This window comes from Camelus dromedarius, chromosome 8 (assembly GCF_036321535.1).
Source record: "Camelus dromedarius isolate mCamDro1 chromosome 8, mCamDro1.pat, whole genome shotgun sequence".
Taxonomy (NCBI): Eukaryota; Metazoa; Chordata; class Mammalia; order Artiodactyla; family Camelidae; genus Camelus; species Camelus dromedarius.
In genome coordinates this window covers 52,001,678-52,017,266 of record NC_087443.1, presented here as the reverse complement: position 1 = coordinate 52,017,266, position 15,589 = coordinate 52,001,678, and the positions used below count along the sequence as shown (strand labels likewise).

At 34.9% G+C, this 15,589-nt stretch overlaps 1 protein-coding gene across 2 annotated transcripts in view; it reads right to left on the bottom strand.

The window, feature by feature from the left end:
- Positions 1-3,389: 3,389 nt before the first annotated feature.
- TNKS2 (tankyrase 2) overlaps positions 3,390-15,589 on the bottom strand; it is a 56,617-nt gene continuing 44,417 nt past the window's right edge. For both annotated transcript variants that reach the window (XM_031461381.2, XM_064488217.1), the window contains 6 exons: positions 15,000-15,097; positions 14,098-14,172; positions 11,637-11,742; positions 9,635-9,821; positions 6,607-6,763; positions 3,390-5,758 (listed from right to left, as the gene is read on the bottom strand). In XM_031461381.2, the coding sequence (XP_031317241.2) occupies positions 5,696-5,758; positions 6,607-6,763; positions 9,635-9,821; positions 11,637-11,742; positions 14,098-14,172; positions 15,000-15,097 (686 nt within the window). In that variant the 3' untranslated portion in view covers positions 3,390-5,695. The remainder of the gene's footprint in view (positions 5,759-6,606; positions 6,764-9,634; positions 9,822-11,636; positions 11,743-14,097; positions 14,173-14,999; positions 15,098-15,589) is intronic.

The following is a 15,589-nucleotide window of genomic DNA, read 5'->3' as shown; positions in this document are numbered from 1 at the left end:
ATTATTCCCGTTTCTGCTGTTGTTATTCATTTTTATACCTTTTTTCCACCTTTACAGTTCTATTTCTATTCATTTAGTAATTATTCCTAAAATTTTAGTGTGCATACTTAACAAGTCTGAAGTTTATCAACATGTTAGTTTCTATCTTCTATATTGTCAAGCAGTACTTTAAATTCCACCTTGTTTTTAAAATCTCAAATCTATTACTTCTATAGTATTTTTATAGACAATGGTTAATTATAGTTTTATTTAAATGGATAAAATAGTCCTGCTAAAAAATTCAAAAAGAATAAAAGAACGTACAGTAAAAGGTCTCTTTAACACCTCTGTCCCCCTGGCACCCAGGTGTCCTCCCAAGAGTTTGTGTATCCTGGAGTTATTTTATGTATAAAGGAGCAAATGTATATTGTACTTTTTCCTATTTTATACAAACAGTAGCAAATTATACATATCGGTCAACTCCCTGCTTTTTTTCACTTACTGTATCTTGAAGATAATTCCTTATCAGTTAATACTTACTTACTCTTTTTATACATGACTATGATTTCAGTCTGTTTACCAATTTCTTTGTTCACCATGCTTCTTTGCAGTCCACACCTTCCTTCTGGATTCAACTGCTTCTTTCCTGAAGAACAATCCTATATGGGTTCTTCCAGCAAAATCTGAAGAAGTGTTTTTCATCCTCTTTTGAATGCTAATTTCTCTCTATAGAATTCAAGGCTAACAACAAGTTTTTTTTTTTAAGCACTTGACAAGTGATTTTATTGTCTTCTGACCTATATTGCTGTCACTGAAAAGCCTGCTACCAGTGTAATTATTCCTTTGCAATGTCTTTTTTCAATTGCTTTTAGCTTTTTCTTTTGTCTTTTGCAATTGTACTGTATGTCTAGAAGCAGACTTGTATGTCTAGAAGCAGACTCTCTCTCCTAGATATTTGTTATGCTTCTTCAATTTGAGGATTCATGTCTCCTTTATAATTCTGGAAAAATCTTCAAAGCTCTTCCATCCCCTATTCTCTGCGTTGGATCTTTTCCTTCTATTCTCCATGTCTCTTAGCCCTTTCCTGTTTTCCATTCCTTCCTGTTATAATCTGGGTATTTTTCTAATTAATCTTTTAGTTCATCAAGTCTCTCTTCAAATATGCCAAATCTGTGGTTTAATCTGTCCACTGACCTCTAAATTTCATTAATTATACATTTTTTAGTTCCAAAACACTTAGCTTTTCAGATCTACTTTGCCTTTTTCACACTGTCATCTTTTCTAATGGTTTTTATGTTTTCCTCTCCCACAATCATTTTAAACATTCTTATTCCATAGTTATTCTACATTAAATTTGTAGCAGGGGGGCAGTCCTCTAAGGTTGTGTCTGCTGACTTGCGCTTACAATGGATTGCTTTGGACTTTTGATCACGAGCCCATTTGAGAGGTGCTTGTTTCTTCTGTCCCATGGAAATGATGCAGCTTGGGTTGTGGGTATGTCTTCCTCCCCCAACCAGGCTGCTGTAATGTCTGTGTGCTTTCTCAGTCATTCCCAAACAGATCCTCAGGCACCTAGGGACTTATATACTTCACATTTTGAGCTTCTTAAGATTTCATCTGAACAAAGGGATCAGCGGCTAATAAATTTTGCTGCTTTAAAATTCTATGTTCTGTTATCTCCATAACAAGCAAGAAAACCCAATCCCTGGTCCTGGGGATTCAGAGGAATAATAATATAGTTACAATAAGCAGTTTCTGGCAAATATAGCACTTAGTGGCACATACAGAAAATCATTTTAGCTCAACAACCCTATGAAATAAGTACTATAAGGCTTATAAAGGTTATGTAATTTGTTCAAGGTTGTAAAGTTGCTGAGGGGTAGGGTAAAATTCAAATCCAGATCCATCTGACCCTAGAGCCCAATCACTTAATCACTATTCACTCCACAAAAATTTACTGAGCAAATTATTATGTGTCAGTATGTGCTAAGTGACGGGTCTAGTGGTAAACAAACACATGGTTTTCTTCTACCTTTCCAAATTATCTGTGAGGCACTAATTTTAAAAAAATTTCTTCTTTATTTCCAATTTGTTGCAGACCAATATTTTAAAGAAATTAAAAACTTTGCTTTGATGTCAAACTGCTATAAAAGTTCCCTCTCAATTTTTGTTTTCATCTCTCCATGGGCTGGTAACAGTTTGTAGACCAACCCCACCTGCAGGCCACTTTTGTGTAGCACTGGTCTAGAGCGTATTACTGGCAGACCATCTGGGGGCAGATTTGTGTGATGGTGATGACAAGTGTGAGTGGATTAACAAAGTGGAGAAGACACCTCTAATAATGGTGGCCTGTATGTGGAGAGCAAGAACCTTCTAAGAGGGCAAAATTTAAGTATTTTAGGTCACAGTCTTCCTCAGCTGGTAAGCATGAAAAGGAGAAGGTGGGTGGAGATTCAGGAGATGGTGAAAAGGCCACATTACAGTCTAACTTCATAAAAAGCTGACAGTTCTCCCTGTGAAGGATGTATACTACTACTTGCTTCCTCTGTTACTCTAGTTCTCTAACAGGATAGGGCAGTAGGTAAAGGGCCAATCAGGAATACTAATCACAAAAACTTAGGCACATTTATTTGCAAGTGTTCTTTCCTCATCACCCTGCAAATAACTGGATCACATCATACAATGGCATGCATGCTTAGGAACTAGCAAGTGAACACTCTAATGTTATCCCAACTGAAGCAGTAAGATAAAGCTGCTGAAAACTATTTCAAAGTCAAATGACTTACGGGTTATTTGCACCAATATTCTCCTCTTATGGAAAGCAGGGAACTGATCATAGACACTTAGCATATTGAAATCTAAAGGGGGGAGGGTATAGCTCAGTAGTAGACCCAGGTTCAATCCCCGGTACCTCCACCAAAATTAATAAATAAATAGATGGACCCAATTACCTCCCCCCATGACAAGACAAAAAAAAAAAAAAAAAAAAAGAAAGAAATCTAAAATACATACCTTACTGTATTTTCTTTTAAGAGTATTAATACCACTAAATTTAAGATTTGTAAACTTCTAAAGAGACTTCCTATATGACACAAAAGACAAAAAATATATTCTTCTTTATAAGTTAAAAAGATAGATTTCCCAGGAATGAGCTTTAAGGTTTGCCAAAACTTGTGTTGGATGGACAAAATACCTAAAAGCATCTTATAGCTACTTTTACCTTAAAGCATCCGAGTAGGTACGGTCAATGACATTCAGTATTTCGAATTTTAAACTGCAGTCTCTATCACTATTAGACTCAGAACTACATTGTTTTCCTACAACTGTGGTTTATTGTAATCTTAATCCATTTTCTCAAGGACCATTCAACACATTTATATTATTCCAGTAATTACCATGCTACCCAGAAAAACAAGTGAACAGTTTATTAAGAAGTAAATGAGGGTAGGGTATGGAATGTGATACAGTACAAGTAAGACACTCAAGGTGGATATAATAGTACTACTCACACAAAAAGTTAAATCTCTTCAAAAAAAATTACAAGACAAAAGAAAAAGCAATTCCATCATTATAAAGCAAGATATTTCATGCAAAAACTTCAAAGAAATCCCCAGCCCCCCAACCCCCCCCAAGCTCCTAACAAACAAAAAGCTATCCGAAATATTGTCATGCTAACGTATTACCCACAATATAATCATTCATAGAAAAACAACACACTAATTAAGCAATGGATTAGATGAAACAACACAGGCTGCAATATTGTAAACTCATAGACCATGACGATTTTACATGACAAGCAATTCCAGATTCACTCATAGGGTGAGAAATATGGGCTAAATGTTGAGAGATAAGGTATGCAAATATAAACTCCATTAATTCATTTCATTATCTTCTAATTAAAAAATCTGGAAGCTTCCAGAACCTGAAAAATTATATAAAATTTGGCATACTCCATTTATGTTCCAAGAAATGACTTTAGGATCACATTTGCAATTATTAGAGAGCTATATAAAAGCACTTCATGGTCAGGAATTGACCTCTTAAATAATGATCACAATTTATATCATAGAAACAACTGCAGATATGCATTTGCTGTGATTAACTCTTACTCAAGACAAGAAACATGATTTTCTAGCACTTTATGTACAAGTTACTGCAAAGGCCCAGTTAATTTAGAGACCAAATAAAATGTAAAACAAACCTGAACTGGTACAGAGAGTGAAAGGGAACATCCTCATTAACAAAGACTTAAGAGGGTAATAACAATCTTGGCCAGCCTTCTGAAGGAACCAGAGTCAATAAATAGACTGCCAAGCTGCAACTCATGTCTCTGTACCAAGATGCTTTAGCATACTTCATAGAAAAGATAGCTTTACGCTAAAAAATAGGAATGGCATTTTATGGGATAGCATTCCCCTCCAACAGCTGCCAAACAAGCCCGGTCACCAGGTGGTACATAAACAAAGTGTATTTCCAATTGGGAGTAACATTATGATGAGGCAACCCAGGAGCAGAAGCACCCATCTCACTGCACCTGCTCATTCAGGAGGTCAGGAGAGAACTGGGACACCTGCATCTCACGGTTGTGGGCTGAGCTTATCTATGGTGTATACACTGGCTGCCAGTATAACAGTAAGACCAGAGGAAAAGAACAGGGAGAAAATACTTAGGAGAAAAAACTACCCACTCCCATTTGCTACTTTTTTTTCCCCTTTAGATTTCAGGTAATTAGAACATACTGGAAAAATTTCAAGATTACCCTTTCCATCTCTGAAATTCAACTTCCTATTTAAATTTCATGAAAAGAACATTATAATTGTTCAGTGGCAGAAGTTAGCCTCTCTAAAAAATAGAAGTACTTGCTCTAATTTTCACAAAAGGACATGAGAAAATTTTCCAATGTGAAAATTTGAGTTTGAGGCCAATAAAGAAGTGTCTTTAATAATCCGGACCATCATAGTTAGAGCTCTTTGGAATGTGTGTTATACGTACAAAGTTATCACAAATTAAATTCCCAGAGTATTCAGGAACCAAATTCTTAAATGGGAAAGATGTCTTATGAGAGACAAATGCTTTCATCAGCAAATAAAATCTGATAAATCAATCTTTCCCAACTGACAAAGTCTCTGCTAACAACTCAACATAGCCTCTGGAATCAAAGGTAAAAGATCACTCAATCATGATGATGCAAGATGAAGTACAGATGAGCAGTCCATATGAAAAACATCTGTAAACCGCTGCAGTTCTAAAACAGTAGATTTATATTACAAAGCAATGTAAATAAATATTGGGCTAGTACAAAAGCTCTTATTTACAGTTTTACAAATGAAACTGTATTCAGTGTAAATGCTGTGTTTTAAAGAACACAGTACTATATTAGTAAAATGAGTTCTGTTGAGGGGAATTACAGTTTCTGTTAGAATCAATGCATAATGTATAAAAGATTCAAGTTAACTCTGTTTATAATTTAGTACAGACAAACCCAGTTTAACCTGGAATGGTATCTGTTAAAGTGCTGAAAAACAGGAAATATTTAGAAAACACTGTACATTATTAAAGCTTTATCAAGTCAGAATGTTAAAACTCTTTCACATTTTTTTATCCTTTTGCCACAAGCTTGTGGACCAGATGATTTTTCTCAGGAGTAAAACTTACGAGGCCACCAGCTGCTTAGATGATTTTAGGTTCGGTGGTGTTAGTTTCCTAAAACAACTATTTATCCATCAACCATACCTTCAGGTCTTACAATCTGGTAAGTAATTAAATATTCAGGATAAGCCTGGAAGAGAAAGATTAATTCAAATACTGGTAAACAAATTTTTTGAAAGGAGATCTCTTATAAGGATTCCTAATCTTCTAAATTAGTGCTGTGGCTCAGTATTGTCAAAGGGCATTTTCTGCAAACCTTACCTTGACTCCAATCCGTTAGATTCTGAACAGCAGGTCAAGGATGAGTACTAAGCACGTGTTTGTCTGTTTTTAGTAACTGAGCTGAGTCTGATACATATCCCCAGTTCAGAAACTGCTCTAGAGATGCTTCTGACTGGATCTGTCACTAACAGCAGGAGGGAATTACATATTTCTTTGCTACAGAGAGGTTAACTATAAAGTTATATAGGATTCTGATTAATTATACTTTACAGAAGCTAAAAAAAAAAAAAAGATCCAGTATAACTGAAAATCTGAATAAAGTCTGTAGGTTAGATATAATATTATATTAACAGTATTTTCCTGATTTTGACAATTTTAAGAGAATGCCCTTATTTTTAAGAAATACACATTGACGTATTTAAAGGTAGAGAAACATGCCTATAACTTACTTCCAAGCAGTTCAGAATAAAAAATATGTGTACACATATACATATGCACAGGGGGGGAGAGAATGATAAAAGAGACTAAGAGAGAGAATGCTTAAATGTTAACATTTGCAAGACATGGGTAAAGTGTATAAGGGAATTCTCTTCACAATTTTTGCAACTTTTCTGTAAGTCTGAAATAATTTCCAAATAAAAGGTAAAAACAAATCCAGTTTTTAAGGTAATATGCATTGTCAGTTTAAAAGATTAGTAAGAGGTTAAAGTATGGCTCTAAAGCATTTTTGAAGATGAACAAATAAAACTGAATTACCTGTTCTCCTCTGTAGATAACATATTCCGCTAATGCTAGGCCATTTACACTGGGTCTACCAGTGACTGAGTGATGTCCTGGAGGAGAATGTGCCATTTTCATTGCACTGAACTGCAGGAAAGACTTTCCTAAGGTTACCCGGCAAAAGAGCAGCTGCCTGTAACATGTAAAAAGGAAGACAAAGCAGTACATGACAATCTTCTTCATGTACATACAATGTATAAGATTTTTAAATGCATTTTTACATAAATGCTTATAATTGTTTTTTATCATTTCACCCTTAAAAAAACTTTGTAAGAATGTCTTCTACTACTCTCACTAATGAAAGAATTTGTCACTTTAATTAATCCCTATTTTAACTATAAAACAATATCTTACAGAGATGTAATAATCTCACAGAGATGCAGGCTCTGCCTTCCTGTTTGTATCCCAGCAAAAGGACAAATCACAGTCCAAGTGGGAGGGAGGAGGAAGTTTAAGGGGCTTCCATGAAGTGCCTTACAAAGATGGACATTTATCCAAGTAAGTCCTGTTAATTCCACTGTCAAAATATGTCTGAAATCCATTCTCTTAATTCTACTGTCACCATTAAGTCCACATCACCAAAATTTTCACCTGGACTATAACAATGGCTTTTAAACTAGTCTTTCTGTTTCTATTCTAACTCCTGTTAAACTATTTTCCATCCAAGCAACCAGCGATTAAGGGAAAAACAACAAAACTCAAAAACCATAAATCAGATCACATTACTTTTCTGTTTAAAACCTTTCAGAGGCTGCTCACTGTGCCTAGAAGAAAATCCAAATTCCTTACAATGGCTCCAAATCCCTGAATTGTACTTTGTGTTCATTATGCCCAGGCATATTAGTTTTTTCCTTCTCACAGGCCAAATCTTCTTACCCCATAGCCACCATACATACTATTTCCTCTACCATCTGGAATGGTATGTATTCTACCACTCTTCAACCAATTAACATTCATTTTTCAGGTTTCAGCTAAAAGGTTACTTCTTCAAATAGGTCTTCCCTCACCAGAGGTTTAAGTATTACTCCCCCATTCCCCACAGGCTTATGATTGGCCAATGAACTTTTTACAAAAATTACTTGATTGTTTCTATAGGTAACAGGAGATCTGGTGGACTGATGATTCTGCAGCGGTTTACAGATGTTTTTCATATGGACTGCTCATCTGTACTTCATCTTGCATCATCATGATTGAGTGATCTTTTACCTTTGATTCCAGAGGCTATGTTGAGTTGTTAGCAGAGACTTTGTCAGTTGGGAAAGATTGATTTATCAGATTTTATTTGCTGATGAAAGCATTTGTCTCTCATAAGACATCTTTCCCATTTAAGAACTTGGTTCCTGAATACTCTGGGAATTTAATTTGTGATAACTTTGTACGTATAACACACATTCCAAAGAGCTCTAACTATGATGGTCCGGATTATTAAAGACACTTCTTTATTGGCCTCAAACTCAAATTTTCACATTGGAAAATTTTCTCATGTCCTTTTGTCCAAAGACAGGCTATATAATTTTTATTCTAAATATGTCTTCCAGAAACCTTCTTTGCATGGCTAATAGACTCTCCATTATAGTCACAATCAGTCCCATGATAATCCAGCATAGAGAAATCTTAAGTTAATAAAACTTATTTCCAGACAACCAAGCATTATGTTCCAATGACAGTGCGAAGAGGTACTAGAACACTACTTACTACTAATAATCAGAACAATTTAACCTCCAAAGAATAAATGACAAGTAAAAATAGCAGTGTTCAATTTACAGAATCTTAAAAATTTACAAGCCCCCTAACCAGCCCAACTTATGATCTAAAATAGAAGTGGGCAGGAGGTCACTCCTAGCAAGGCTGACTTTATAGACACCTATTTGAGTCTAAATTAAGGGGGAAAACAATAAGCACAAAATATAAACAGTCTGTTTCCCTTCAGGACTACAGTCCTTCACCTTGGCAACCTTTCAAAATCAGCTGGGAAGCTTTTAAAAATCCCAGTGCCCACATCACACCCCAGACCAATTTAAATGAGTATCTCTGAGGGTGGGACACAGGCATGAGTAGTTTTTAAAGCTTCCCAGGTAATTCCAATGTGCTGCCCAATCTGAGAACTACTGCCCTAGGGCTTCTAGGTAAGTGATTAGAAGCTTCAGCAGGACCTGGGAGCTCAGTAGAAATTCAAGTTCTAGGGCCCCAGCCCAGACCTACCAAGTCAACAACTCACAGGGCATGGCCTAGGAATTTGTTTTAACAAGCCCTACAGGTGATTGTGAGCTTGCTAATGTTAGACAGCTACTGTTCTAGGTCTGTATAAGTAGTGCCCTAACTACAAAATAAATCTCAGTAATTGATCTTGCTTGATTTTTCCAATGGCAAAAGGTAATTTATTTACTTATGAGCATTTTATCAATTAGGGCCAAGTTATCTGAATGATTTTAACAACCGAGTTAGACCAGGGTAACTAAAAGTAGGGGAAAAAAGTATAAAGTAGTTCTTTGATAATACGGTGCCTTCTGAAGGGACTGATGTATTTTATTGTAACTTTTCAAGTAATGATATGACAAACTGAGGATTAAGATCATACCATGGTGGGAGAGAGACTCCCTCGTGCATTGCCATGAAATGATTAGGTGTAGCAAGTAATACCATGTTAGTATCTGAATATTAGACGTTCAGAGGCCAGAGTCCTATAATATTCAAGAGCCACAATAAAATCTCTTTCATGCTCACTGATATTTTCTATTCCATATTCTTTAAAGCACCATGTGTTCTAATGATTAAATGAGTTGAATAGATCGAGTGCTTAGAACTGTGCTTGGCCCATACAGATCATTAAATAAATATTAGCTTAAATTATTATAAGTGGTGAGAGGGCCAAAAGCAACATGAAACATGCTTAGCTTGGATTCCTAAAGTTGTCCGAGATAATGCCTTGCCCTGAAAACATCAAGTATAAAGCCAGTTCTTATCTGATTCTTATAAAAGTAAATGAGAATAAGTGATTTCTTACCTGTGGCAAATGTAACAAGACCTGTCTTTGTGAACTGGACACCCAGTGCCTCCTCCAATTCCATATACATACTGATTGCTTTTGGAAGAGTTTTCAGCAAAATAGATCCCGGCTCCAAACATGCCACCTATGTAGGCATGCCTTTCATCAAAGCCTTTGTGGATAATTGCATTCACAAAGGGAGACCCTAAAATACATATAAAATTTTATCTTAGAAGAAAAACAACAAAGACTAAAGTCTCTTAAAGTGAAATTATTCAACATACATATACCACCACCACAATAAAGCAGAATCAAAACAGAAGGATATAACAAGTTAACTGTCAGCTGGCTCACTACTTGAGAATAAATTAGTTATTTTAGAAGAGTTCCTAGAATCAATGAATTTTCTAATAGGGTGGTGGTGCAGATGACAAAATAAGGACACATACAGATTCAACTAGAAAAATGAACAGAACACCTAAAATATCAATGCTAGCTTTATCAAATTCCAGGTTCCAAATTCATACAAACCCAGAACCAAGAGTCTTATAATTCACCTCGTATGGCAAAGCTGAATGCAATTAGGCCACGCAGTGACACCCACATCTATGTGCTTTCTCTAGATGTCAAAAGTGGCCAAGTGACTTCCATGTTCATTCTTTTCTTTATACCTCTTCTCTCCTATCCGTCCACTTCTCTGCCTTTTATCACTTGCTAATACCAGATTCCGTCTGTAAATGTAGTGTGTCCTTTCATTTCTTACATATTAACTTCTTTCTCCTCCTTCCTCACATGTGTGCCAACAAGGAGCTTAGCCAAAGAGGAAGAGGTACTGAGCACAGGAACCAGGCCAGGGAATGGGGTGAGAGTGGGGGCTGGGAAAAGCAAATATAACACAGCTAACTGATTCATCAAGATCAGTCAGTGTCCCTGTTCATAAAGGGACAGGAAAATACACTGAATTCCACTTTACAGAAATACTGAAGAACAGAATAACTTATTCGAATTAATTTGGAAAAACCAAGTCCATTTCTATTTTAAACTAGAAAAAAATCATTCATTACAACCATCAAGTCAATACATAAATATGCTCTGTGCCAAGAGAGTATCATGATGATTTTAGGATTTTGGAAGAAGTACCATTTAGATATTACATACCAATTCAGTCTGTTATAGCCATTCTTCCAGGGGACTGTGAAATTTAAATGCTGTGTTTTATAGAACTTTACCAGTCTCTAAAAATTTTCTGTAGTCTAAGCCAAATAAAGAAACAGGCTGAAGCTATAATGTGCTTGAAGACTTGATAAACACTATTAATATCTACACTCATTTTTGCTATAAACTTTAAAGATCAATCAACCCTGCCAAGCTGCAACATAAACAGGAAATTTCAAGAATGACAAGTAATGGTGCTCTCAGTTCAACAAAAGTTCTCAGAAAACTCCACAGATTCAATGACAGTGGCTTTTAACTGAAGTTAAATGTAGCCTTGACATTTAGAATCAAAGTCAGAATAGAATGTATATATTCTTCTGAGGTGAATTTCAGATCTTATTTTTAATTTTAATTCAATCAACCAGTTAAAAATAAAACACCATTTTTCAGAATGATCATAATAAAATCTATTTTATAAGGGATAATATTAATAGTCAATATTCTCATTTCTATACTCTTCCCATTAAGATAATTCTACTTACAAACTGTCCATTGTAAAATATGCAATTTCAAAAGTGGTTGGGGGGGGAGGGTACAGCTCAGTGGCAGAGTGCATGCCCAGCATGTGTAAGGTCCTGGGTTCAATTCACAGTACCTCCATTAAAAATAAATAAGTAAACCTAAATTACTTCCCCCCTGTTGAAAAGAGGTTGAAAATATAAATGTAAATGTCAAAATTTACAGAAATAATGTTTATTTTTTTAAAATGACATGAGGAACATACAAATACATCATTATCTCATACCTGACCAAAAACTCGAATGTGGAAGAGGATGGTGGTAGGGGAGGGAGAGAGGAATCTTACCATGAAATAGCATTCTTTCATTTGCGTGGTTGTGGTTTTCTTCAGAAACTTCTTTTCTCCTGTGAGTATATCTTTCCCACAGTTTCTTGTTACAAACTTTCTGAATCTAAGAAACCAGAAAAATAAAATCTTTAGGTCATAATTACTTAGCTATTTGTTAATCTTCACCAAAAATGGGCTACACATATGGCCAGAAGAGAGGCAAAACGTTTCTCTGAAATATAAATTATATGTTATTTTTGGTCAACTAAAAAACTGAGTCCTAACCATAAAGATGAAAATATAATTACATTTTAGAAATAAAAAGCTACAAAGGGGAAAAAAGCTACATATGGCTATATATAAAGGTCAAGAGTACTGTTTTGTTTTTAATTGAAGTACAGTTGATTTACATGTTGTGTTAGTTTCTAGTGTAGAGTATAGTGATTCAGTTATACATATATACTCTTTTTCATTTTAGGTTATTACATGTTACTGAATATAGTTCCCTGTGCTCTAAGAGTACTGACAGAGTAGGATGTTATTGCTTATCTAAGAGTACTGTTAATTGATTAAAACACTTCTCATTGTTTTAGAATTATTACTAAAACATCTCCAAATCAGACATGCTGAGTTCTGTAGAGAAGTATAAGACAGACAATGGTATCTTTCCCACCCTTCTGCTTTATCTGGCTCAAAGTACCATCGTTATCTGTTTTTAATTAAAAATATCTGAAACAGCCACCCCCTCACCCCCACCATACCCACCTACTACTAACTTCCTCGACCCTTTCCTATTCTTCCGTTACTAAGATTTTTGTCTGGAGGAGAGTTAAAGATGGATTTGGTTTCATTAGGAGTATTTCCAGGATCAACACTCACAATCCTACTGTTGTTTCTTAGCTGTATGTAAAGTGCTTCAGCCCCCTCCGGGTCCTACAACACATCTGGGAGCTGGTGGTTTTAGTCTTGGTTCAAATTAACTCAGAATACCACCACAGACACAACCAAGGAACATAACTGGCATAAAGAGCTCTCATGAGTGTTAAAAAAAAAAAAGTTTTATCATTGAAAAAATTTTCATTAAATACTGCATTAAAACATTTTATAGAGGAAGAAAACAGCATTATCTTTCCCAAATTCAATACTTTGGAAATCAAATACATTTCCTCTCTCCTGCCCTCACCCTTAACAAACCTCTACACATTGTTTGTTACTGCCTACAAAGTTGCTTGACTGAAATTTGCCCGTAGTAGGCATAATTATTTATCTTATTAAAAATTACATATATGTCCATGAATAGAAATCTCAAGATGTCATCTTATGTCATACTATGATATGACCTAATAAAATACAACTCCCAGAAGAATGACCCTACACCTGAATAATGTGTGCTTGTTTTGCCTCTTATTTCTGGGGGGAGGGTACATAGCTCAAGCAGCAAAGCACATGCTTAGCATGCACTGAGGTCCTGGGTTCAATCCCTAGTACCTCCTCTATACACAAATAAATATAAATACATAAACCTAATTACCTCCCCCTTCTCCACCAAACAAAACAAAACAAAGTAAATCTTATTTCTAATAGTATGAACATAGCAATCTTGACAAACAGATTTAGAATTCAACAACTCTAAAATATGACATCTATTATTATACTCATAACAGTATATTATTGTGAAAGAGTAATACAACATGGCTGAAAGATTTGACATTGTTAACTTTTGAGTTTAAAATTTAGGTATTAGAAAGGTATTTGCCACATTTTAATTCTAACTGTAAGTCTTATATTTACAATTATTAAGAGTTTATCAATGTAGTTAATACAAAATCATTATACATCTCAAGTAGAATATGCAGTTTTGTTTGCTATATAGCTCAGAAAAACAAGCAAAGTTGGAAAAAGTCCTGAGAAGAGTAACTGATACACACCAATAAGAGACAGGACTTCCTTTAAAACATTTTTAAAGACTGCTTTTGGAAAGATAGAAGGTATAGAGGGAGCAATAAAATTACAAAAAATGGTATGTATGGGGAATCACAGACACCTGGAGTAACCACAATTAGGAAAAATTAAAAAAACAAGCAAACCATAAATAGTTACAGTGTAACTATAAAGACAGAAGTCCTCCCATGAGCCACAAAAAAATTCAACTTGGTTACAATAGCAGTTTATATATTAATAATAGTGTATATATATTTAAAACCCTAAACCTACAGGATTTTTCTTTACCCCAAGATAAAGCATAATCCTTAAACTTAAATATGCTCAACAGAAGATAAATTAGTGGTTATGAGGGCAGTACAGGGATCTGAGGATCTTAACCTTCCAAAGACATATTCTTTCCCAAAATATCTCCTGGGGCCACATGAAAGACTTATTGGGATGGGCAGATCATTATATTCTTATGAAAGAATATAATCATGGCTTTAGGCTTTGAAAACTATGTTCTCAGCAAACTTTATTTTCACCAACTTATTACCTTGAGAATATTGTATCTGTTGAAGATTCCACCTGCATGACCTCCGTCTCTGTGCTCTCGGACTGTACTTTGCATCTGATGAGAAAATATTTCAAATATATGTACATTAGCTTTTATATCTTTTCTGATTATGGTTCTTGATGCATATGATTCTATTTTTGAGAATACAAAATGGGTTTCTAATATTTCTGCTGTTTAAGGAATGAGTTCTGTAAGTTCACAAGTACTATTTTCTAAAGATAGCTATTAGCTAGTACAATCTGAAAATATATATAGGTGAAAATTATATAATGCAAACTAAAGGAAAAAAAAGAAACAAACAGATGCATGAGTGAGCTAAACATACGAAGCTTGACATATACTAAAAAAAACCCTAATGATTTGTTCCCATTTGTTTTGTTCTAATAAAGCACAATTTGTATTTCATTGAGAGTTGGAGTTTCTTGAGCTTTAGAACTAAATCTCACTCAACTTTATATCTCTGTGCTCAACTCACAAACATAGGGTATAGTGTTCTTCAGAGTATAAGGCATTATTCAAAGATTTTAGTGAATCCAAGAGTTTCGTGAAAAGAAAGCTAGAAAAAAATTTCCTAGATAAGCAGCACCACATATTCTGGGTTTTATCTAAGATACTGGGCTTTGCTATTGCCTTCATGAAGGAGGAGAATATTAGCCATCTTCTCTCCAACAGAATTTTGTGTTAATATTAATTGTAGTGCTGAACCAAATTATTAGAATTAAAGTTTACAAAGATAGTGTACCTTAAATGCTAATTTCAGAAGTTTTCCAGGTGGTAAAGAGTTAGGAACAATTAAAAACTGCTACATGTTCTAGTAGATCTGGAAACTTTCTGGAAATTTAGTTATTGAACCAACATTTATTTAAGGTATATGAACATACCTCTTCCTCCACAGACTGAAATTCTTTATCATCTGGAGACAGATCTATGAGAATAGTTCCACTTCCAGAGGTGTTCAAAGTTAAGTATGGGTTAAGACCTATCAAATGAAATTTGAAGGTAAATAAATTTTTTTTTGCCCAAAAAACCAATTGACATTAGCCCAAAATAAACACCTGATTTATTGGATGCTTACTACCATTTAAAAAAACGTTTTATTTTGGAATAATTTAGATTTACAGGAAGGCTGAGAGCACAGAGGGTTCCTGTGTACCCTTCACTCAACTTCCTAATGTTACCATCAGGAACATTAATGTTCCTTTAATGTTCCCATTTTATACACCCATAGTACACCTGTCAAAATTAATTATAGACTTTATTTGGATTTCACCAGTTTCCCCCATTAACGTCCTTTTTCTTTTCCAGGATGCAAATAAGAATACCACACTGTATTTAGATTACTAATTTTTGACCTTAGAAGTCCTAAGGTTTTTGTGAGAATAGTTCACAAAGTCTTCCTGGTCTTTATCTTTTATTTGTCAATGTTTTCTTCTTCAAATTATTTCCTTTACTAACTAGGCCGCCCTTTCAA